The sequence below is a fragment of the Melitaea cinxia genome, chromosome 27, assembly GCF_905220565.1.
Source record: "Melitaea cinxia chromosome 27, ilMelCinx1.1, whole genome shotgun sequence".
Classification (NCBI taxonomy): domain Eukaryota; kingdom Metazoa; phylum Arthropoda; class Insecta; order Lepidoptera; family Nymphalidae; genus Melitaea; species Melitaea cinxia.
In genome coordinates, this window is record NC_059420.1 from 3,949,584 (window position 1) to 3,976,690 (window position 27,107).

At 36.3% G+C, this 27,107-nt stretch overlaps 1 protein-coding gene and 1 long non-coding RNA gene across 2 annotated transcripts in view; one reads left to right on the forward strand and one right to left on the reverse strand.

Annotated features, from left to right (window-relative positions):
* Nucleotides 1–1,271: 1,271 nt before the first annotated feature.
* LOC123667211 lies at nt 1,272–17,643 on the forward strand. Its single transcript, XR_006745413.1, has 3 exons — nt 1,272–1,808; nt 3,920–3,925; nt 17,627–17,643. It is a non-coding gene; the product is annotated as an uncharacterized LOC123667211 (long non-coding RNA).
* LOC123667210 (zinc finger protein 39-like) overlaps nt 4,713–27,107 on the reverse strand; it is a 60,886-nt gene continuing 38,491 nt past the window's right edge. The window contains exon 6 of the mRNA XM_045601168.1: nt 4,713–5,067. Coding sequence (XP_045457124.1) covers nt 4,929–5,067 — 139 coding nt within the window. The 3' untranslated portion in view covers nt 4,713–4,928. The remainder of the gene's footprint in view (nt 5,068–27,107) is intronic.

The window sequence follows — 27,107 nt, forward strand, 5'->3', positions numbered from 1 at the left end:
GTTAAGTTCTGTTATTATTATTTTTTTAGTTATTGATTTTGTGTGTGAAAATGCCGAAAATAACAAAGAAGACCGTTTTAAACAGTCAAGCCCGGGAGTTGGTTGTCCGCTTGCGGGAATACTTTGAGCGGGAGCGAGAAAATGGCGGTCCATTACTATCTGTCAACCTCATAGTGGATCGAGTTGCACAGGCACTTGACATTGGGCGTAATACAGTGTCAAGAATAACCAAAGAAAAGTTCGGTGACACCAATATGGAAAATAATAAGTTATCGAGTCCTCAAAAAAAGAGGCAAAGGCAATTTTCGGTCATTGAAGTTGATAGCTTTGATTCCGATGCCATAAGAAATCATATATATGATTATTACCGGAGAAATGAGTTGCCAACTGTTTTAAAATTATTGAAGTCTTTAAAAGATACCGAATTATTTAACGGAAGTGCGACATCGTGATGGCAACTTCTAAATAAAATTGGATTTCGATACCAAAAAATTAACAAACGGAAAAGGCTGATGGAAAGGACGGATATCGCTATTGCACGGATGTCATTTTTAGAAAAGATGAAAAACATTACGGATTGGAACAATGTCGTATTCCTTGACGAGACATGGTTGAACGCCAATCATACTGTTGGCAAAGTATGGACAGACGGCACTACCCATGCTTCTACTAAAGTACCGGAGGGTAAAGGCGAACGCCTAATAATTTGCCACGTGGGTACAGTTAATGGGTTTGTCGATAACGCACTTCTCGCGTTTAAGTCCAAAAAGACGGGAGATTATCATGAAGAAATGAATGCAGAAAAATTTAAAGATTGGTTTATCAAAATGATGGACAATTTAAAGGAACCGAGCACCATTATAATGGATAATGCGCCATACCATTCAGTTCAGCTAAATAAAGCACCAACATCGTGTCACAACAAAGCGCAACATGTCGAGTGGCTTAAAACTATTAACATTGACGCTGACATGACGATGTTGAAGGCGAAGCTAGTCCAATTGGTGCAGCTTCACAAGCCGAGGCAGCCGACATACGAACTCAACGAGATAGCTAAAAAAAGGGGTCATCAAGTTTTGCGCCTAACACCATATCATTGCCAGTACAACGCAATTGAACTAATTTGGGCTCAAATAAAAGGTTAGGCAATCCAACTGTTATTAAAGTGTGGGTGTAAGTATGTGAGTGTTTTTGTTAATTACTCAACCACGTCAAAAGAGCTGAAAAAATCTGTTTTGTACAGGAATTGATAAATGATAATGGTCCTGTCACGAAAACGACCACGGTTAAAGTATGTGTTAATAAATATTTCTTTGTGTCTCTTTGCAGGTTTCGCTGCAAGAAATAATACAACGCCGCCTTTTACCGCAAACAAGATGATGTCATTACTCCAGCAAGCTTGTGAAAACGTAACGGCTGAAAACTGGAGTAATGTCATAGAAAAAGTTAAAAGCGTCATACGCCAGGACTGGGAACGCGACGTCCACGTCGACACAATATTGGACCAAAGTTTTATTTTAAATGTAGAATCGGAATCGGATGAGTCTTCCTGTTCGTCGATTGAAACAGATTGCGAATAAATTGAATAATTTAATATTGAGTTTCATTTTTACACCCTTAAAACATTAATAATTTATTGACGAAATTAATTTTTAATAAGCAGTTAAAAGTATTTTTTATAATCGATTAAAGGTTAACCGCAATTGTACTCGATAATCGAATCACATAAATTAATTCTGTATGGTCACCTCACTATAGAGTTAATTTGACATGTGTCACCGTACCCATCTTAGGTGAAATGAAATATAGTACACCTTATTAGTACTATTAGTACTTAGTAGTAGCTAGATTTTTTTAAATTATTTTTTTCATCATTTTGATAATATACGAGCACTAAAGATACGATTGTAAAATAACAAACCTCATTATACACCTTATTTGATTTCCCTTCATACTTCAACAGGCTTAGGACTGTCATTCTATTATTAAAAGAATGGCGTATTTAAAAATCAAATATGTACAACGACTTATTGAATAGTTTTTTGAATATTTTTTATTTTTATTATTATTATTATTATTTTTTTACTTCCTTTTGTTTTTGTTTTTCTTTTGCTTTTTTAAAGTTTTTTAATAATTTCAAAGCGGTTTTAATCACATACCTACATCATCTATCCTGGGCCTTAATCCTCCCAAAGCACGTTCAAAGGCTTCTGGGGTCCTAAATCCCCTTTTTTTAACCGAGGATTAAGCATGCAGGAATCGGAATATAGTACATTCGATTCTAAGTCATGGAATCTGGCCATTAATTGGTTTTGAAGTTCTTCTAGTAATATCTTTATTTGTGCGTCATTTTGACGTAAAAATTTCTTTAGCTACACGTTTGCACATTCAATCATTATCATTACAGCCTATACAGTCCACTGCTGGACATAGGCCTCCACAAGTTGAAGCCAAAAATAACGTGAACTCATGTGTTTTGCCCATAGTCACCACCCTGGGCAGGCGCACGTCTTCGGCCTGTGTATTTCAAAGCCAGCAGTTGGATCCCCCATGGTTATCCCGCCATCGGTCGGCTTCTTAAGTTCCAAGGTGGTTGTGGAACCTTGTTATCCCTTAGTCGCCTCTTACGACACCCACTGGAAGAGAGGGGGTGGCTAAATTCTTTAGTGCCGTAGCCACACAGCACACAACGTTTTAGATTTAGAACAAGTTTTAGATTTTACAAATTTAATGTTTGCACATTAAATTTGTAAAATCTAAAACTTTAGAAAGACTGACGTGCGTTTCTGTGCTTATTTCTTGGGTTATTTCGTAAAAGGGTTTTAAGATTGGAATCGCTTTTTCGATCAAATCCCATTCTGCATTTTAGAGACTAAGATCACTCCTAATTAGAGCCAAAGAGCTTATTATGGCATCTTTAATTTTAATCATTCTTAGCAACATTCCGTAGCAGGAATTCCAGCGTGTAGGACGTTATTGCTTTAATTTTAAAACTGGCAAGTCCATTCGCTTCAAAGTAGCTTCTAGCTTACTCTGGGCTGTATAGCTTCGTTTGAAATGTTTTACTATCGCTTTTACTTTTTCGAGTACATCTGCAATGAACTTTATTGCATTTTATACACATAAATTTAGGCCATGAGCAAAACAACAACAGAACGCTACTCACCTAATCCTATGGCCGCTTGGATATTCGCTGCATTGTCACTGACAACACATGTGACGTTGTGCGTGATTTACCAGTCTTGCATCATTTAGCATACAAAGGCAACTAAATTTTCACTCGTGTGTCTGTCATTATAATTGAAACAGTCCAAGAGAATACACTGCATCTCCGTATTGTGATCTATATAATGCGCTGTTACTGCTATATAATTTTGCGTATTGCTGGATGTCCAAGTATCGGTGCACAAACACACGGCGAACGAATCCTTTACTTTCAAAGAACAGTTTTAAACACCCTCTGTATAGTATTTTGGAATGAGCGTGTTTGAAAGAGTGTTTTCTCGGGGGAAGGTTGTATTCGAGACATGTAGATACCATATCTAATAGTTTTCTAATAAATAAGAGAAAAAAGCATTAAATAGTTAAATGTCTTTTTAACGTACCTAGGGAGCCATTTTTTGGAGTTAATTTGGATGAAAAATAATTACATGTTGCTTGATCTACTCCTTCTTTGTAATATAACCAAAGACGGCTACGTTTAGCTCTTACAGGCAACATTTTTAGTCAAATTAATAAGCATAAACTTAGTACTTAATACGCAATATTATATAAATAGTACTTAAATTAACACACACACACACACGCGCGCGCGCACGCACGCACACGCACGCGCAAGCGCACGCGCAAGCGCACACGCACGCACACGCACACGCACACACACACGCACACACACACAAACAAACCTAAATTAAGAAAGAATAAAGTTTTATAAACATAACGTAAATTCCTTTTACGTAAAAGTGTATTTAAAAGTTTTTTTTAAACACTAACATTATCAATTTTTATTTACCTACGCTAAACAAAACAATTTTACTTTTACGTAAAAGGAATTAGTTTACGTTATGTTCATAAAACTTTGATTAAAAAGAAGACATTAAAAGGCGAAATGAATAGAATGCTCGACGCGATGTAACTCGTACGGTCTTAACACATTCAACATTAATCGTTCGTACCGTTCTGCTGTATAGCTCTGTTTCATTTTAGAGCTAACGAACGTCGTACGAATAACATCATCTAGGACGGTCGGACCAAAAACAGTCGGACAATCGGACAGTCGGACAGTGTGATACTCGGACCCATAGTCGTACAATACAATCTCGTCGGACCGCGGTGAACGTAGTTCAAGTAGACATAGACATGGATTATACAGTTGATAGTACTGTCACAGTGTACGATTAGTCCGATTAGGTCCGAATAGCGATTGACGTTTGGTACTATTACATTTCGTACCTTACTAAGTAACGTAAACTCCGTACAACGTACATGTGCTACCCAAGACTACCTACTATGAGAGTAGGGAACATATCTACCAACCCGCGGTAGAGCAGCATGGTGGATTACGCTCAAAGCCATCTTCTACACGGAGAAAGAAGCCTGTGCCCAGCAGTGGGTTGTTACAGGATGAATGGTAATTTTAACTTTAGCAAAAAGTTTATTTTTTATTTCGCATACAAGTAATGTTAGAAAGTGTTCATTAATAAAAAACTGAATATGTTGTATGTTATTGATTATAATATCTCAAAGAAACGACAGTCAAAGTAATTATACTTTAAAAAATATAGCATTTTATTATTATACAACCTTAGTTCACACGCACGCACACACACAAACACACGATTACAAACTCACGCGCACATACACAAATGTCCACTTATAAAACAATGCAGAAAATAATAAAAAATCATAATCTTTTTGGTAACATTTTATCATTTATCGCTAAGCTCGAGGATGGTGGGTCGCCGGCCGGGGCGCTGTGGGGGAACTAGCACAGAGTGCTGTTTCTCCAGGTGCTTCTTCCAATTGCAGCGACGAGAGAAGCAGGTCAGGCAATGTTCACATTTGAAGCTGTAACAATACATACAAAATAAATGGCCAATAATGGGTTTTAAATAACTAATCAATAGATTGATATACACTCAGCGGACGGAATCTTAGCCAAACTCATAACATGCGATAACAAATTTTTAGGTGTGTCTAACTTTGTTCTTATTGTACAAGTGGGTAGAAATAATGTTTACGTTTTTTTTTAAATATATAGACTAGCGCTTGACTGCGATCTCACCTGATAGCAAGTGAAGATGCATGTATTGCGTTCGCTGCACTCTTGCAAGTTTCGACTTGTTCGTTATTATAACACGGCTTTACTTTACTAGATTTAATACATCATAAAGAACGTTAAGATTGCGCTGGCGTTCGCTATCAAACACCGTGAAAATACAATTAGTTTATGACGTAGTAATAGCACTGTAACATACAGCAACGTCTTAAGTGTATCACACAAATTTTGTTTTTAGTTTTTATTGTGAAGTTTGAACTAAAACTTTGTGAATTTATATTTTTGATATGCCTCGTTCCTGTGAAAGCAATCCTAACAATTTTTGTTACGTGTGTGGTAAATTCACTACAAAAAATACGAGCGAAAACTTCAGTCCCAGAATCTGTCGTGCTTACGAACTTTATTTCGGAATACCAGTGAAAAATCAAGACAAGTCCTGGGTTCCGCATGTAATATGCTCAAGTTGTGGTAAATAATTGCGAGATTGGCTATCCGGCCGCCGATCATGTTTGCGTTTCGCAACAACGATGCTGTGCAAAGAACAAAAGGATCACATTGAAGATTGTTATTTTTGCATAAATAAGACAGAAGGGCTTAATACACGCAAAAAGAGAAAACATAGTTATATCGAAACGCCATCTGCTCGAAGACCTCGCCCGCATGATGAAAATCACCCCGTTCCGGTGCCACCAATGGATGCTTCTGAAGAAATTGACCAGCTTACACTGAAGAAGACGATCTTACGGATCCTGATTTTAGTCCTCACAGCCAGGTACTGCAACCCCATCTAATTACTCAAACAGAATTAAATGATTTAGTACGAGACCTAAGTTTATCAAAATCACAAGCTGAACTTCTTGGTTCGCGTCTCCAGCAATGGAATCTCTTGGCAAAGGGAACAAAATTACTGTTTTTCGAAACCGACACGACGATCTTGTAGCTTTTTTTTAGTATGGACGATAAGAATCATCTTGTTTACTGCAACGATATTGATGCGCTGTTCGAAGCTTTCGGAATGGAGCATGTACCAAATGTTCGAAGATTATTCATAGACTCGTCTAAAACCAGTTTAAAAGCTGTATTATTGCACAACGGTAACACGTATCCTTCTATTCCTGTCGGTTATGCTGTATCTTTAAAAGAAACCTATGAAAATATTAAACATCTATTACAAATGATAAAATATGAAAGATATTCTTGGAAAATATGTGCAGACTTTAAAGTGATTGCAATCATTTTAAACATGCAACAGGGTTACACAAAGTATTGCTGTTTCTTGTGTCTTTGGGACAGTCTCGACAGGGAAAACCATTACATAAAAAAAGTGTGACCGTTACGAAAAGCTTTAACACCAGAAACTGAAAATGTTTTTTATCCACCTTTAGTGCAAAAAGAAAATATTATTATACCACCTCTGCGTATAAAATTAGGATTGATGAAAAACTTCGTAAAAGCACTGAATCGCGAAGGTCAATCTTTTCAATATTTAAAAAAAAAGTTTACAAAAATGACAGATGCTAAGTAGGAATTTTCATAGGACCTCAAATAAAAGAATTAATGAATGACAAGACTTTTGAAAACAGGCCTGGACATCCATGATAAAAGTTTTTCAAAATTTTTTGGGTAAAAAAAATCTGAAGACTATGGAAACCTGGTTAAGAATATGATCCGAGCATTGTACGCTCTCGGTTGCAAAATGTCCCTCAAAATACACATTCTCGACTCACATATGGATTTTTGTCCTGAAAATATGAGAGATGTTAGCGACGAACATGGTGAACGTTTTCACCAGGATATTTCAGGCATGGAACAGCGATATCAGGGCAAATGGAGTCCTGCTATGTTAGCAGACTACTGCTGAACGTTGAAGAGAGAGACTGTAGATATTATTTATAAACGAAAAAGCAAAATATTAACTCATTTTTAAATTTTATAATATGTGATTTATGAATATAATGTTATCTTAAGTCAAAAGATTTTTATTTGATTCCACAAAAATCGCGAGCTAACTCGACCTTAAAACTTACATCAAAATGTATGTTTAGAGGTATGTTTTTGCAATTAGCACAACTCATTTCACGGATTAACAAAACCTTAAAATTTGTTAACCAGTGTAATTATCACTTTAAAAAATTACAAAAAAGTATTTATACGTAAGTTGATTTGAAATTGAAGAAAAAATTTACCGACCGTCAATCAGGTTGACATGGTTTCAAAATTAAAGTCGTCATATATATATAATTGTAATAATTAATTACTTTACAAAATCAAAAGCAACAATAAATTTATTAACCTTGAAAGGGCTTTTATCGCGAGATTAACATGAACGGGTTTCCTAGTATATGTGTAACCTGTAGGTAATTAATTGTCACGCGTCATGTGTGGTCGTCTGCTAACGACTAACGACTAAAATGGTGTAAGTAAATAATGTGCAAATAATTATTGCACATGGCTTGTAACGCGGACTTAATATTTAACGAAGTCTTTTATTTTCTAGAGGATTCACCAATCTCGGTTATGCTTGCGGTGCTCCTTGCGTTGTGGATGGGGTTCATTGGCCTATTTGAGAGCCTTGTGGACTCGAGGGAGGATTTGGGCCCCTCTCAAAAGTTGGCCTTACTGCTCTCCGTGCTTGATGGAGAGGCGAAGGGCTTAGTGCAGCACCTCCCAATATGTGACGGGAGCTATGAAGTCGCGCGGTCATTGCTCACCAAACGTTATCATAATCAGCGCTGTCTGGCCGATGCCCATATAAATCAGATTATGGACATTCCCGTCGTGAGCAATGCCGCCCAGTTGAGGACTGAGCTGCTCAACCCCCTCCTAATTGCCGCTCTTAACCGCTTGGGACTGCCGGTCGCCCAGTGGTCTTATTTGTTGCTGCGCATTGTGCTTAAGCGATTGCCGGTGTCCATGAGAGCACGATTTGAACAGGGTCACGCTAGGGATGAGGCATCTCCTCTCCCTACTTTTGATCAGCTGTTGACATTCTTGGAGAACGAGTGTCGCATTGGTGACTTTATGGTCGCAGATGCGCCGGCGGGACCATCAAGCCCCAGGCCCACCAATCAACGGCGCACTACCCAAACCACGCCAAATGGAAAGGCGTCCCCCCGCATTACTGTCGTGCGACCGGACTGCCGATTTTGTAGGTCCCAGGGGCACCGAACGACGCAATGCCCGGACTTTGTAGCGCTGCACGTGGCCTCTCGTAGGCGGATTGCCAAGGCCCGAGGCTGGTGTTACTCCTGTCTAGGGGATCACTATCAGCGCGCCTGCCCCAACACGCACCCGTGTCCTATTTGTGGAGGGTAGCATTTGAATTTGCTGTGCGCCAACGTGAATGGCCGTCGCGACAACCCGGGGTCGCCTTCGGGCGGGTATGTGAGCGGACGCCGGGCCCACTCCCACAGTTTGGAGTCCAGCTCACCTCCCCCACGCCACGCAGATTAAGCTGCCGTTGATCGCCGACATGGTTCGGCGCGCAGCCCCACGGACAGGTATGAAAGCGGGCCTCGGGTTCAATCCTGCACCTTTGTGTTCCGCTCGCCCCCACTGAACCCACGTGGCCAGTCAAGGTCACCTCCTGTCATGTATCACGATTACCGTGAAGCACGTCCGGTACGACTGCCGTCTCCCCCTCTAGCGGAACGTCGCCGTTTGGAGTCGCGCAACCCTCAGTACGGAAGCTCTTGGCGCTACGAACCGCCGACTATGGCTCGTAGCAGTCGTCACCGAAGGGTACATCTCCATATTTTGCTTATTTTTCTTTGAATATTTTTCCGGTTTCCGGTAATTCGGTTCCATCAATTGAAAAACAACTTACACAGTTTTTTAAGCCAATAGAGTCCATACAATCAATAGGGAGCATTATAGAAACTTCTGGAAATCCACTAAATGAGAATCTGCCAACTTTCATTAATGACATCGATGACTCTATAGCAGACCCTAATTATCAACCTAAACTCGAGAAAAATCAATGCTCACCAATGTCACCCATTACATCCTCATCTTTGATTTAAATTGAACTACCAGTCAGCCTTATTAATTCACAAGGAATAGAAGAATCGCCCACACTTGAAAGTAACCTTGATTGTCAAGAAGTGAAAAGATGTAAAACAAAAGAAACTGAAAATTGGGGGAAAAACATGTTAAGAGTTATTTTTACACATTATATCACTATAGCTTATTTATCAGAATAATTTAATTAAAATATGTGAATTGACGATACTAGTTGCTCAATTAATTAACTTCCTTCGACAAATCATAACTAATTAGTAAATTGAACTTAAATAAAACCGCTGCTTTGTGTGTAAATTATATTTGATATATTTAAAGAATTTTAGAATATGTTATTAAATTGTAATGTAATATTTTGATATTTCACGATAAATACTGCACGAATGTCTGATTCCGGTCAACGTGTTGTTGATGAATGAAATGTCAAAAACTCGAGCGGGGCCGCATCTGTTTTGGGTAGCTCGCAGGGAGTTAAGCTTCTAGCAGATTTCTGAAGATTTATATGCTTTATATACAGGGTTCAGCACTCGAAGTGTTACTAACTTTACGTTGCCATAGCAACTAAACTGTTTACAGTATGGCGCCCATTTTTTCACATTCCTTAGTCTATTGTATTGTTAATAAACTTACAAAAGCCTATTATTTTTCGTTGTTGTTAAAAAAGTTTTGCAGATGGAAGTCAAACGAAACAGTGTCATTTCTTTGTATTTGGCTGGAAAATCGCAGTCAGTCATCGTTAATGAGCTAGGACATTTCCATTTGAACAAAATGTTTGTGTATCGGACCATCACGCGTTACAATGATACGGGTAGCATCAAAAAACGCCATGGAGGTGGACATCCCACAACAGCAACATCATCAGAAATGGTTCGAAAGGTAAAGGCTAGAATTGAACGAAATCCACGACCAAGCGCAGTTAAATTGGCGAAAAGTCTTAATGTATCTGCCCGGAGCATAGGACGCATATTGAAAAATAAACTTCAACTGAAGCCCTACAAATTACAAAAAGTGCAAGACCTAACACTTGCACAAAAGGCAACTCGTCTAGAAAAAGCTAAGAACTTAAAGCACTTGCACGTTGGTGGCATGCTTGAAAATTTGGTATTTTCCGATGAAAAATTTTTTACGGTTCAGCAATATGTGAACAAACAAAATGATCGCGTATGGTTAAAGTGTAAATCAAATGACAATTTAGACCAACGAATTGCCTTGCGAAAGCAAGCACCAGCATCTGTGATGGTTTGGGCTGCGGTAACAGCCACGGGACGCTCACCTCTCGTTTTCATTGACCAGGGTATAAAGATAAACCAGCAGATCTACCGTAAAAACATTTTAAACGATACTTTGTTACCTTGGGCACGTAAACAATTTGGTAGAAATCATTGGACCTTTCAACAAGACTCGGCACCATCCCACAAAGCACGTGAAACCCAAATTTTTTTACAAGAAAATGTTCCGAGCTTCATTTCTTCGTAACAATGGCCACCATATTCCCCGGACTTAAATCCAATGGATTTTTCTATATGGTCAATTCTAGAAGCCAAAGTGTCAACAAAAAAATATGTGACGGTCGACGCCTTAAAGATTGCTCTCCGCCGAGAATGGAACAAAATACCAGCAGACCACATTGGTGCAGCGTGTGAAGCCTTCTCCGTCAGACTCGATGCTGCTATCCGCGCTAAAGGTGGTGGTGGATATTGAACAATAATTTATTTTTTATTTATTTTATGTTTTCTTTTCGATACTAAAGTTTTAAAATAGATATGCTCATAATTAACAAAATTACAGCATTTTGTATTAGTAACACTTCGAGTGCCGAACCCTGTATACTGTGAAATACCGCTTTGTGGAAAAGAAAAACCTATATAAAGTGTGCAAATAAATAATTATTGGGAGTACCGTTGTTTGAACTTTTGGCCAGCCCAAAAACCATTAGAAAAACGAAGAAAAATTGCGGTGAAACATACATATCAAGTCATTTTCAACTGAAGCAACAGGATCACGTGTGATCAACTTGAAAAAGAAATTCACATTGAATTACAGTTTCAAGATTAATTCGGAAACGATTAATGTGTGTCAAACTTCTTTTCTTCGTACACTGGATATCAGTGACAAAATGGTTCGTACTACTTTGAAGAAAGCGCGCCGAGAAATGGGTAATATTCCTTGCCCTGATAAGCGAGGTCATCACACACCCTCCAACAAATTTGACGATTACAGCATTAATTCGCTAATAATCATATAGATTAATTTTTTAAAAATGCCTTCTCGTTGGTGCTATTAAGATACAAAAAATATTTAATTGGAGACAATTCCTAACAAACAAAAAGTACGAATTATACAGGTTGTCCCAGGAAAGACTGTCAAGCGGTAGTCCAGAGCTAGAACACCCCTTGGGGATTCCGAATCACCCCTATGTATATGATCCGATTCTTTACTTGCGCTTACAGCACGATAGCAATTTCTCTCCTCTGACAGTTACTCATCAACGCGATAAAAATTGGCTTTCACACCGGACTTTGATTGCATTTCGATTTGGACTCGTGTTATTGGAACTCTCAACGAATTGGCTTTCCCTAAGGACTTTGAGTGCAAACTGATCTATTGGTTGCAAGTGAAAAGTGGTGTTTACTTCATCATGGCAAGACGTCGTGATCCCCCTTTTACAAGTGAGGACTACGAACAAATGCATTACTTTTACGGGTACGCAAGAGGAAATGTTGCGCCATCAATCAGCCAATGCAAACTTTTTTAAATCAATTTTATGGACTGACGAATCACATTTTAAGCGAACTGGGATTTTCAACACTCATAATTACCATTCCTGGGCTATAGATAATCCTCATCTTGCGCGACAGAGAAATTTCCAAGAACAATTTAGCGTAAATCTGTGGTCTGGAATTGTCAACGAACAATTCATTGGCCCATTTCAATTACCTGACCGATTAATGTGATTATACGATTTCTTTGAAATAAAAACTGAAATATTTCTTTATTACTGTATTTTTTTTGCTTTAACCCCAGATTTCAGTCTACAGGTAGTCTTAACAAAGAAGAATGCCCATTTTTTACCTGACTATGTATAGAAATGAAATAAAACTTAAAATTCAGTTTATTTGATTGTTTATTAATTACACGTATTACAATGTTAAAAGAAACGTAAAAAAGATGTAGATACATTGACTAAACGAATACAGTTTTGTCTTGTTATTTCATGTTTCGTTTTGAACTGTTGTTGAAATCTTTGTTTGTTTATTGTTAATGTAGAACCATTTGTTAAAGATGTGCTGCTAGCATTAGGCTTTTGTATCAATTGTAAACAAAATTATATTGAGTTTCCTATTTCAGATTACTGAGGAAGATTACATTTGTGAACCTTGTAAAGAGCTCCTCATGAGAAGCAGAAACCAGCAATTAGCAACAAGCTGTGATGGTGCTCAAGCTTCAGGATCATCTCAACTAGGCCGAAGACAAGTGTGGTCTTTGTGGACGGTCAACACTTAAGCGTCAGAGCCATTCTATTGTTTTTGACAATCCTTCAGAAGAGCAAAGACAGATAAATACTGTTATACAAACAAGAATTGCACCATGTCAGGGTTTCTATATTGTTCATTATTTGCCAGTATAATACTACGTACTGTTACAGAAATGATTATATACTGTTAGTGGTTGACTGATGTTGTAATAATTTTAGCCACAAATAAATAAAAATAAAAATGAGTTGTAAGCGTGCTGCCATAAATATTGAGCATGTTTATGAAGCTTGTGGAGTTTCTACTACTACCGTAGAAGTTGAAATTGGAACAGGTAACTCTGAGCCAAACACTGCTGAACCAGCTAATGAAAGTCTAGATGTGCTTACTAAAGTTGTATCTAGTGACATAACATTGGAAAACTATAGACGGGCAGCAAATACTACTTCTCACTGCCTTTTCCCTCAATGTACTAATATTAATCTACACAATACAGCAGATTCATTTCGAACAACGATACTCAGTATATATATTATTACCTGTGCACAGCCGTGTATGTACAGAACAAAGACTGAGTAATGAGTGAAGTAACCTGTATAATTCAAATAATAGCATTAGTACATTTACTTCACAACAAGTAGAATTTGTTAATGCTTTCAAGCCCTACCTTGATTTCACAAATGTAGAACTAGACTTTTTTACCCTTCTTAATGAAGTTCCACGCATACAAGGAATTCACAAAGGTATTTTGGGATTAGCTGCATTGTTAATGAAAATGAAGACTGGTGAATCAGACGTTCGGTTATCTACATTGTTAGATGTACCACGTACCACATTAGAGCGACTAATGAACAAATGCAGGAAAATCTTAGTTCAAAATTAGGTACCTATAAACCAGATCAACAGATCACATATCAAAAAAGCTAATGGATCATAACCTTACAATACCAAATGGTGTATACAATGAAAACTATACTAATGCTAGAATTATTTGCGATGGGACATACATAAATATAACTGAAAGTTCCAATTACTCTTTCCAAAAAGATACGTATTCTTTGCACAAATATTAAAATCTATTAAAACCATTTTTGATTGTGGCATGTGATGGTTACATCTTAGATTGTTTCGGTCCATACAAGGCTACCACATCCGATGCTGACATAATGATTTCCCTTTTTGATAATGAAAACTCTCCTCTTAGATTATAATATCTATCCTCTATTTCAAGAAAATGATGTGTTTATATTGGATAGGGGTTTCAAAGACTGTATAAGAATGCTAGAAGGTTCTAATTATCGGCCATACGTGCCTGATTCTCTATTAGAAGGCGAACACCAATTAACAACACAGCAGGCCAACCGGAGTCGCTGTGTAACAATATGCCGTCGGGTAATTGAGGCAGTAAATGGACATTTTAAAAGAGATTTTAAGCTCCTAAGGCAAGACTATTTTAATAAATCTGTGCCAAATATGATGCAGAACTTTCAGATAGCTACTTTATGCTATGATGTTTTGTCTGTCATTTAAAATTTATCAGGTTTTTTTTTTTTTTTACTATTATTGATATATATGTATTTGTATATGTGTATGTATATGTATGTGTATGTATGTATATATGTATATGTATATATCTGAATGTATGTATATGTAAGTAAGTATTATGTATATGTAAGTAAATGTATTTGGTGTACATGTACATTTGTGAGTATGTTCATATGTATGTTACATAACATTTTTGCGCCCCATCCCACACTTCTTATTTAGTCCTCTGCCCAAAGGTTGCCTGGAAGAGATCGCTGTATTAGCGATAAGGCCGCCTGTTGCAGCAGATGCAAATTTTATTTTTATATTTCATTTGTTATGCTGTTAAAACCTTGTATTAGTGTGCGAAAGTGTAAATAAATAAATAAATAGCTGTCAGTCTCCTTAACCGATATGGTGTTAGTCTTCGTGATAGAGATGATTCTAATGAAAAAGTCGCAATAATTAGAGAGAGAATTAATTTTGAAAATAATTTAGCCCTTTTGATTGAGGAATTAAATATCAATAGAAGGTTTGCTGTTTTTCAGAGTATAAGAGCTGACCGAGATAATTTATTTATGTTTCCTAGATTAAGTTACAATGATTTAGTACTATTTGCTCTAGGTACTTACCAGATAAGGCAAGCCAGATCGTGTTATGGGGATTATATTCGATTTCATGGATCATATAGAATAGAAATATGTAGATACACAAGATTTTTCTCAGTATAATCTGAAAGGAAGTGACCAACAAACATTTACGACGTTGAGTAGACGTTTTGGTGGCAACTTAATGTTAGTTAGTATAATCGTATAAACGACATCAGGACGTTTACTCGACGGCATTAGGGCCCATTTTATTCAACTTAAGGCGTTAAGAGTTTCGTGTAAGTCATATAAATACCTATATAGTCGCATAGGAGTCATATACACGTTGGCGATTTGACTACATGTCATGTAATGATAGCTGTCGCGGCGTATATGACGTTTATCTAACGTATTCGTTATAAAGAAAAAAAAGAAAAAGATAGTACTTATACTGAACGAATTAAAAATTGTAACAGATTATATACATAATACACATTAATTGAATTTGGCAGTTTTTTTTACAGCTAAGTTAAAATATTTATACTTTTACGTATTTTTTACTTTGTTGAGGTGATAAAACCATTTCATTAGTTAGAAACCATTGTGCAATCTTTACTGATTAATGTGAGGTAACTTTGTAACAATTTTTTATGCGCTTTTAAAATTTTAATGTTTTCATATATTTTTATTAATAATTTATTAAGTGACTGCGTTATATGACTACTATATAACTTCCCGACGTATATACTGCGTACATATTGTAAATGTGTACGCCATGACAGTTGATTTAGGTATCAATAATCAAATAATAAAAACGCCTAGCTAACTTAGTTCAAATAATTTATATTTTCAGAACAGAAGAATTTACGAGACATATAACTTAGTTAAGTCTGAATAATGCTTTTTTTTATGTAAACCCCACAATTAGGATCCATATTTATGCGGATGTTGACAAGTTTTTATGGAAGACGGACTTCATCGAAATGATATGCACAAATTTGAAATGGCCGTGGTCATTAACTCATTTTATATTTTGTTCTCGTTGATGGATGTAGTTTCCAGATAGCCCGTGGAAATTTAGACAAAAATGTAAATAATTTATTACGTTATGGTTTATTTTGGTGCCCCGACTGCAAGTATTTTGCTATCTATAATCATTTTCCAGAAGACGAATGTGAATATTGTAATTAGTCAATAATGTGGTAGGTGGGTAGGTGTACCTAACCTTCCACTTGTAAATTATATATTTATTTAGCAAGCAAAAAGATTACAAATTTGAATTTTATTATTTGTTATGTTGCGATTTTGTACCTATGTTCTTTTTGTGACATTTTATTTTTTGTAATTTTTGATGATGTTATTAGATAATTAAGATAATATAAAAGAAAAGTAATAAAGAGAAAAAATATACGTAAAATAAGGTTTGTATCGATTAACGCACATTAACGGGTTTAAGCGTGATTAAAACTTTTACCAAAGTCTTATTATTAGTTTTCAAGAAATATATTTATAAGTTGCCTGTTGTATAGTAATTTTGTATATTCTATTGTGAGATTATTAGCTACATAAGATGTTTCAATATCGCAAACCAAATGAAGGTATTAGTTTGTGAATTTACATTTGTGGATCAAAAAGCGATTTCAGTTTTTCCAAATCTAGCAATATTTCAAAGCTTTGCTTAATTTAGATTTCAAATAAGTGTTACATTTTGACTAAATTGAAATGTTAATTAAGTAGGCTTTTTAATTAGGCCAACTTTTTATTTATGATTATGAAAGCAGAGACTCTGGAGAAGTTTTTAAGCTAAATAAAAACCGTAAAATTGCCTGTTTAGATTTTTAATTCTAAGTTGAAAATTGAAGTCATAGTTCTCAAAACGTAAAATTTTCACTTTACACTTAGATTTTCACAATTTCCATCAAAGTTAAGAAGCTGAATCTTTTAAGCGGGAAGCTACAGCTCATGACTATTTAGATACAAAAACAAAAATTCTAAAAAGTCTTCAATTTTTTTTTTTAGAAATTTTTTAAGTTGTTCAGGTGGAAAATTCTCAAAAACATATAAAAAAAATTCATAACTCGAAAACTATGCAAAATCGCTGAACATACATAGGGGTGATTCGGATACCCCAAGGAGTGCCCTATCTCTGGAATTCCGCTTATCACTACTTTTTGGGACACCCTGTATAACAAAAATGTTTGTTGGGTGGTGACATAACATTAATAAGAGGAAAAATTAAGTCCAGACACATTTAAAAAAAAACAATATTATGTCTACATTTTAATAGAAAATAATGTGTCTGGCAAGTTTTGTAATTGTTTGGTTAGTCGACGAACCATTGGATGTTGCGCTCATGTTATGACATTAGTGGGTTAGGTACCTTGGATGAGCTTGATATGAAGAAAATATCTCTGCTCCAGCAGAATTTTTGGATGATGTATATATAAGAGATTTTTATGAAAATGATGATACCTAATAAACTTTACCATTTATATAGTGTTTTATTGTTTTTCCCGTTTTGTTAATCAGGTACATACCTACGTACGGTACATATCGTACGTAAGCCAATGAAATATAAGTGACCATTAGATAGGTAGAAGTGACCACTGGCAGTTGCGGGTTCGATCCCCGCACATGACAAACATTTGTATTGGCCATACAGGTGTTTGCCGTGGTCTGGGTGTTTGTGCAGTCATTGTTGGTCTCCCCACCGTGCCTCGGAGAGCACGTTAAGCCGGTCCCAGTTGTTATCATGTATACCTGATAGCGATCGTTACTTATAGTAGGGAATATATCCGCCAACCCACATTGCAGCAGCGTAGTGGATTAATCTCTGATCCTTCTACATGAGGAAAGAGTAGTGCCCAGTAGTAGGATATTACAGGCTGAAGCGACTCAATTTATAGTAACCATCATTGAGTCTAAGCAATCACGTGAGTTGGTTACAAGGAATTCACAAAGTAAACAATGGGATTTTATTAACAAATTTACCAAAAAGTTAAAAAAAGCGCCGTTTTACCACTGAAAGTACATCTAGAAGATAGTTTACCATCCAGTATTTCTAACCAGATCCAGTCGAAAATCAAAACTATCGTTGTGAATATACGCATGTTTGAGTTAAAACATTTTTGAATACTGCCTTTTAGGATCTATTTGTACGCACTGCTCATCAAAAAATAAATCAAGAAGGTATCACTTTGCCATATAACAGAGAAAAGCATTGCAACCATTTAATAAGGATAGATTCTGATATGATTAAAAGTGTATCTGATAAGGTAGCTCTTTTCAACTAGTTGAATCCCATATTAGCAAGCTTTATTTAGATAACAACTTATCAATGAAAATGTTTTCTTTCTATGAGTGGGAAAATTTTTATCTTTATAATAATAAAGCGCAAACTTTACGCCAGTATAAAGATAGTATGAAAAACATAATATATCATTTTTTGTATCAAAAAAGGACATATATGACAAATACCACGGTTAATCAAACGAAAACTTTCCAACTGAAGAACAAATCAGTGCCAATAACAAACACATTGAGAGTGAAACGAAAAAAAGAAGAAATATTTTCCTTCCTTGAGATCATTCGCATTAACGCTTAATTATTTTTCGCAAAATTGCGTAATCATATGGGAAATAAAACTTTTGATACATGTTTACCGCGTCCTAGAACTATTTCTAAATGGTATGAAACTGTCGACGGTGAAGCTGAATTTATAGCTGAAGATTTTAAAATATTAAAGCACAAAAACAATATCTCAGGCAAACGCGCCTTGTGTAGTCTTATGATGGATAAGATTGCTATTAGAAAGCAATTGAATGGAACGGAAATAAATATCACGGTTATGTTAATCTTGGTCTTCTATGACGTACAAAAGGATAACTCTGAACAAGCGGCTCAAGCTTTAACTGTACTGTTACTTGTATCGCAAACTGAAAGATGGAAATTACTGTGGGTTACTTTTTGATTAATTCTATGACCGGAGAACAACGGGGCTTTAATAGTTCAAAAGTGTCTTTACAAATACCAGAAAAATGGTGTAGACGTAGTTTCACTTACAGTGGATGGTTGCGCCGCAAATATTGCTATGCTAAAAAAGTTAGGATGTTCGTTAGAACCACAAGCTATGAAAACGACTTTTACATATCCTAGAGCTGAATTGAAGTACCAATGTTCCTCGATGTTTGCCATATGCTAAAACTTGTGCACAACGCCTTAGAAAAAAAGAGGTTGTTTGATTATCAGGGCAATTATGTAGAATGGTCCTATATCGTCAAGCTCAATAGCCTACAAAAGTCTTAAGGTTCATCTCGGGAGAAAAGTAGAGACCTTATGACATTGTGCCTCTTTTTAATAAGGCATTTTCAAAAACCGCCACTCCAGAAAAGCAGTAAATGGATTTGCAACCGCAGAATTCGATCTGTGAATAAGTGAATGTTCAAAATCCTTGCCGAAAAAAAATGCTCTGAGTTAAATACAGGAAAAAGGTAGAGGGAAAGGAAGCAAGCGATATTGTCAAATTCTTACTTCAACTCCTATCAACGCCACACTGACACTGACACTGACAGTAAGCCGGCGATCACCAATAACGAGCGATGTTCTTGCCGTCTCGCTTGCGCGTCTTTTTATTTTTACGTATTCAAGTCACCTACTACTAATGTCTAGGTACCTATCAGTTTAATTTTAAAATGCCCGGGATAAACAACCTTTGCATTTCCAATTGGAAAAATACATCGAAGATTTTCCAAGCCAATCTCTAAGTACAGACGAAAAAGTACTATATTATCATGCCTGTGAAAAATCTATTTCTACTGAGCAACATTTTTTAACAGGTTGAACGCCATGGGGGACGCCAGCCATCAATCCCCCGCAACACCAACGGTAAAATTATGTGTCGACTACATGGTGTCCCCCATGGCCCAAACAAAAAAAAGTAACAAACCAAGGCGGGGTTCAACTTGTTTATCGCCTACTGCAAAACATACGGCAAATATTGCCAGGAAGAATAAATTTAGGCAACATTTTTTTCCTGACGCAAGTGCAGGAGTAAGTGCTTCTCAAAGTTGTACTTTCTCAAATGAAATTGTGTTTTGTTATGGATATCTGCAGACATACTAAGGCAAAAGAATCCCCGATGAAACCACTCAAAAACTTGGTAAGCGGTATTTATAATGATGAATAATAGTTCAATAACTACGATTCGTTTAAGTGGTTATATACAGTTAGAATTTTCAAAACGTCAATTTTTTTATTGTATTTTCTTAATGTACATACATATATTTAAGAATACACACAGAAAATTTCATATTGTTCCGGTGAATATTTTCGATGCTACACGCAAATTTGAAAAGGCATTTCAGAGTGTACAAGTACAAGGCCGGAGCGGCAGCGCTTACCTGGAACGCTGTCCAAACATTAAAGACATTGTAAATAAAGGATTGTTAGTGTTAAAATATATACCTAGTCATGAGAATAAAGCAGATTTACTTACCAAGTCTTTGTCAAAAACAAGACATCATTATTTGTGTAAAATACTTGGTATATACTTTTAAGTTTAAAAGTGATTTAGTTTTAGAATAAATATGTCTTCTGTTACAGTATAAAGTTTGTTTTGGTTTTGCTAGTTAAAGTATTAATTTAAGTTAGGTATTACGAGTTTGTTTACTTTCAAATGTCAATGTCGATTTGAAAAATGTCAAAATTGGAATGTCAAAGTAGAAATGCCAGTCAACTGACGTGACATTCCAAGTAAGTGTTGCCATGTTATAAATTAGTTTAGTAGTAGATTTTGATTGTAACAAGTCCAAGTTTATTTTTTTTTTAATTTAACAGAGCAAAAAATAGAACTTGAATTTGAGCCGGGGTGTTGGAAATGTGTCTGTGGCTGGTTGACATATACTGTCATTGTAGAACTTAAGAATAGTTAATTGTCTTCCGTTTCCTTTTATCACTTTTGCTTAAGAAAATATGCCGTCTTTAATAGTGTGTCTATTTAAGTGAAATAAAGAATACTGATTAATAAACTGAGTTTTTCACTGCGCATCATTAATTTCATTACCATTGGTACACGGGATATGATGTCTTTAGCAAACTGTTTAAAAAGATATAACAAAGGTATAAAACAATTACAACGTATAAATAAATACAAGATTGGCGTAGTATTTGAACGTTCTGGTTTGGCAAATGCAGCATTGAAAAACAAATCATTTTTAGAGTCTTATGAGCTAAAGGCTTCGTTTCCAGCATCGGCTAGTGAGGTCACTGGTGTAATAACACATATGCCTTTAGAATTATCAAACTCACAAATTTATGCAGCTCTGAAAACCACTAAAAATATAGTATGTATACGACGATTCATGAGAAAGACACGTATGGATAATGGCCAGGTAAAAATGGAACCCACGAAGACAGTTTTATACACCTGACTATTGCAATGTTCCCTTCTAATGTATTTAGATGCGTAAAGCAACCGCGTTTTATTGTTTTTTTTTTAATACCTGAAAGGTAAATTTTTATTTATCTGTCTGTTTCTGTTTTTCTTAGTTTATGCAGCTAAGCCAAGCAGAAAGCTTGTGAGTTCGTTCATATTTTCTTCTGTATTTTTCTTTTTTGTGAAAATAAAGTCTTCCAGAGAAATGAGAAAAATTTGTAACATACCTAAGTCGAGAACAAAAAAGCGCAAACATGTTTTTAATCTAAAACCAGCTATAACGGATGAAAGTAGTTTCAGTGCCTCGGCGAAAAAATTTAAAGAACAAGACGAAATCTCGGTTCCGCGTGATCCGTCTGTTGAGTATCGTATTTTAAACTTTATTACAGTGTTTGCAGCAATATCTGAATGTGTGAAATGTAAGATCTGTGACAGAAATGTTAACCAAAGCAACAACGAGAGCTACAATCAACTGATTTGGAAAATTTCTCCCAAAATTGTTCCGGCCGGTTCGAAAACTGTGGAAATCGCTGCATACATAGCTGCCGGCATACCGGGTGATTTTGAAACCGTTTTGGAACCGAAAATTTTGAATTATTTATCAATAACAGAAGCTATATATAACGTCAATTTAATAATATATTTTTTTTCATCGAAGTCGATATTCATATCGTTTACCAGTAGTAGCGCTACGCGGTAGGTACATTCTAAAAATAGAAAAACTATACGTTTTAATATCGAGTCACAAAATCGTATTAGCCAATAAAAACAAAGCTACCGAGTTGGGCCGGAGTCGACCAATGTCGGCATTGCTCACCTGTAATCGTCGGCGTCTCGCGTCCCTAGCTTTCAGTCGGTCAATAATACCATAACAGTAAATGTGCAAGGTCAATGGCGTTTAAATTATTATTCGCCGGAGTTTGAAGAAGATGTTCTTGAGTACTTCGAGCGCGATCCCCGGCGGAGCACAAGTATGGCAGCTCGAGCAATCGATATTAGCCAAAACTTCGTATGGAAGATATTACGTACACAAGGATTACACCCGTATCATTTTCGTAAGGCTCACGTAATAAACAACGCACCGGCAAGAATCGCCTTTTGCCAGTGGATGTTAAATAACACAAACGACAACATACTCTGGACGGACGAGTCACTGTTTTACTCGGTGGGACTATACAATGTGCACAATGAGCATTACTGGGTGTTAAGGAACGTCTCACATTTTTATTGCGTGGCAACTCTGCAACGGTTCACATCGTGTGGTCCGTAACTAATTCGTCGGTCATCGATGTGAAGTGATTGTATAAACTGTGAGTGCAATAGACAATACAGTGGTGTGACAGAACGTTCACTATAAAAGGCAGTGATTTTGACATTATAACCCTCTTTTCCCATTTTTCTTCTCGTCGTGTGAAGTGTTTGCAAATACAGAATAATTAAGTCTACATCTTTTATTTATTTCCAATCTTTTTCTTCAAACAACAAATAATAAGTTCAAGCAAGTCTAACAATGCAAAGGAACACGGCTCTAATTAACCTCCTCTTGATACGACAAAACCTTCACCAGGTTCGTTTCAGTGTGAACGTTTAGGCCGGTATTATTAACGACCAATTAATAGGACCTATTTTTATTGAAGGTCATCTAACCAGCAACTCGTACTTAGAGGATGTTAAGGACAGTAATATCTGACCTTGTATAGTAATACAAGGTCATTCTTTTTTAAAATTAAAGCTTCACTCCGAACGTATTTTTATTTGCAGAATCAAAATTTAAGAAAGGGAGGCGTAGGCATATTATTTTTAAGCAGTAGGGAGACGTGATACTTATAAGTTTTGTAACCCCTGATTTAAAGGATTTAAAGTATTGAAATAACAAAAATGGAATGTTATCGCCTAGTTGCGGATAATAAAAATGCCCGAAAACGTCGGGTCGATAGTGCAAATTGGAAAAAAAAATAAGGTCAAACAAGACCGGTGAGTATACTCTAACGACCATGTCGTGATACTTTGGTTTACATTTCCTAATAATAATAAGCTTTTATTTCAGACGTGTACATCCATAGTGTATTAGTGTGTGTTACATGCAATGCCTAAACAGGAATCGCTGACACCGCGCGTCGCCATGAATCGCCGCTACAACGTATGACGTCAATCAAGATAACCGGTTAGCATACTCATATTTTACCTTTTTAGATTCAGCATCAGCATCGAGCGCTATTGTCCTTAGAATAAGTTTTATTATAATTTCCCTATATTAATAAAAAATTATAAAAGTAACTGTTTTTTTTTTTGGATCCATCGGCTGTGGTAAACGTAATTTGTGTTAGTAACAATATTTACTTATAATCTATGTTAGTTATTGTTAGTAACATGATAATAAAACAATATAATCATTTTATTTGGCCCGTCATTGTTTTTATCCAGTATTTTTGGATACAACACTCAGGGCGAGCCGTGATTGTCCTTAGAATGCTGTTGTTACTGGCCCTCATGCGCCGCAGTAGAGTCGATGCTTTTTACGTCTATATATATCTAATCGCGTGAAATCCATCGACCCATGCATTCGCGAACATTCCGGAGGTGCTGCAAAACCGCGGTAGTCGCAACAGCATCTGAAGGCACTGTTATACTGAACATATAGTGCACTGTAGGCCGACGCGTGTAACTTACCCACAGACCACCCGAGTAAAAGGACTGACAAAAAACTCGGAATAGGGTAATTTTGACAGCCGCAGTACCACGTGCGAACCTGCGTGCGAGCATATTGCTTCTCACCGCTAGCGCCCTACGCTCTCTCTATATTGTCATCATCATTCAAATCAGCAGTGACTATATGGCCTAAATATTCACATTTGTTGACTCTACTTAAAGCTGATCCGCTTAAAGTAATTGCCGGTACATGACCTAGCAACCGCTTAACAGCCTTAAACACGAGGATCTTACTTTTCTTAGCATTGCACACCAAGACATGTGCCCGCGCATACGAGTCGCAAATCTCTAATAATTTTCTTAACCCTCCAATTGATGGGCTCAGTAGCACTATGTCGTCAGCGTAGCTTAAATTATTGACGCATTGTCCATCGATATAAAATCCTACGCCCCGTCAACACTGTTTCCGCGTCGCTTCACAGTGAAAAATCCCCAAATTCGGCTCTATAAGTGCTAAAATTCATCGTTATACATCAAAAGCGCACTAGCGCCAGCTTTCAGCTGGTGCTTTCACCTCGCGCCTACGATCAAAACTCGATTTTTAAAGACCAATTTTGTGATTTCCCGCATAGAAAAAGTGCCTCTCGAAGCAAACTAAAACTTTGAAAATCCATGTTAAATTCAGTGTTTACCCCTCACCCAAAATGATTATACCGTTGTGTTCGCTATTTCCTCATCTTTAATTTGATCATCAAGATCGTGTGTGCGCTACGCCCGTCTTCCCTCGAGAAGGCGGGAGTTTTTATCAAATTTTCAACTTAAAGTGCGTGCGGCTCCAAATCTAAAGCGACGACCCCCCAATATTTTTGTGTTAAAAAGTGCAGTACAGTGCCCCCTACCGCGTGTGAAATCTTGGATTTTTCCCGCAAGTGTAAGTGGGTTTTTAGACAATTTTACTCGAACTTAGTGAAATAACCGTTGGCTCTAACTTCTAAAATACTGGTGTTACAGTAGTCTGGTATACAACAATCGACGCAGTATACCTCCCTATATATAAATCAGAACTCAGAGTAAAAAATTTTGAAGCAACAACTGCCTTTTCAAGGATTACAAGGTTAACGTCGTACTTTTAAGAGAGTGCTCATAACTTTATAATTCATCTACAATAGAAACTAAAGCGACAACACATGACTTTTTTGTTACAAACTGCTTATTTAAGTGATATTCTTCTAACGCCACATCATTCAAGATTTTATAATAAATCAAAATCAAATCAAAATCAAAAATAGCTTAAGTCTGTACACTCTTTCCGCTTGTTTCACATTATCTCCTCCAAGCTGGTTGTCTGGAAGAGATCGCTGTTTAGCGATAAGACCGCCTGTTGTACATTTCTTTTATTGAATAGTTTAATAAATTGTAAACTTCTTTTTATGTGTACAATAAAGAGTAAATTATTATTATTATTATTAAATAGCTTTATTCAAATAGGCTCTAAGAGCACTTTCGAATCGTCATTTTACAAATCAAAACTTTAAAAATAAATTATTATTTTTGTAAAAGTGAAGCTACCACCGATTCGGAATGTAGATTCTGCAGAGAAGAATCGGCAAGAAACTCCGCAGTTACTCTTTTGAAAATAAATATAAACTGTGTTTTAGTACAAAATTAGAAACATGTTGCATGAAATACAGCGTCACTAAGTCCACAATATAACCAAAAGCCACACAAACACTTACAAAAATAAGTGTTTCACATCACGCCCGCACGCATAAAGTTGTGAGGACGATACTTAGCCTCTTCGAACTTCTTTTCGTCATAACTTCCTCGTCTTCAACCCGATCTTAATCTCCTTTCACTGCAAATCATTTTGCGAACCACTCCTCAATATCTACTACTTTTTTCACCATTTTTCCCAGGGGGAAAAAAGCCATTTTTCAAGTTACGTAATTATTTACAGTTTTTTGATAAAAACCTTTTAAAATCTATCTGCTCTGGCAATAATTGAACTTTTTTCAAACGGTTTTCACGTAAATCTTTCATATCACTTCCTCTATCTAACGACATATATCATTAAACCTCCCCCCCTGTTATATGTTCAGAACATTTCCAAGAAAAGGATTTTAATCCAGCAAGAAAACGTCGAGTTCTTTTGGATAATGTTTACCCGACTGTTAATGTTTGTGTAACTACTAATATTGTAAGTATTTTATTTATGTAGAGAGACAGTTTTGAGCATAGATTGATCGACACCTTGTCTTGTGTTTCTTATTATTATTATTTTTATTTCAGTTAATAAATATCAACATATTCACCTTTGTTATCATCTAATTCTGTTAAGCGATCGATAGAACCTCTAGAAAATGATATAATGGAAACTCCGAGAAAGAAAATAATGCGACGTATTATTAACCACAAAGACAAAATAATAAAGTCACAACAATCGAAAATTAAAATGTTAAATAATAAAAACCGTAGATATAAGAAAAAAATAATTAAGCTAGAAGAAATTTTAAAAGAGTTACAAGCAAATAGACTTATTAATAGCGACCAAGCCAAGTTTTTAGAAAACACGAATGTTAGCACGAAGTATTTATTTGATAGATGCACGAAAAAATTTAAATCAGGAAAAGTGACGCGCAAGAAATACTCACCTGGCCTGAGGAGTTTTGCGATGACATTACATTTTTATTCGCCAAAAGGTTATCTATATGTAAGACAAAAATTTGAGACCTGTTTACCTCACCCCAGAACAATTAAAAAATGGTATCAGTCAGTAGACGCAGAACCAAGGTTTACCAGTCCCTTAGTGCCATAAAATTTAAAGTTCAATCAACATAATTTCCGCTTTTATGTAATTTGGTCATTGGATGAGATGGCCATTCGACAACGAATTGAATGGGATGGTAAACGTATGCACGGATATGTTAACTTTGGAAACAATACAAATGGTGGTGGTGATCATTTATGTGAAGCAAAAGAAGCTTTCGTTTTTCTTCTTACGGCACGTTCAAGCGTGCAAGTTAACGGTGCTTGGAAAATCCCTGTCGAGTATTTTCTTATTGATGGTATGACAGGTGAACAAAAGTCTCATCTAGTTAAGCAGTGTCTGGAACTTTTGAGTATAACCGGCGTGGAAGTAGTTT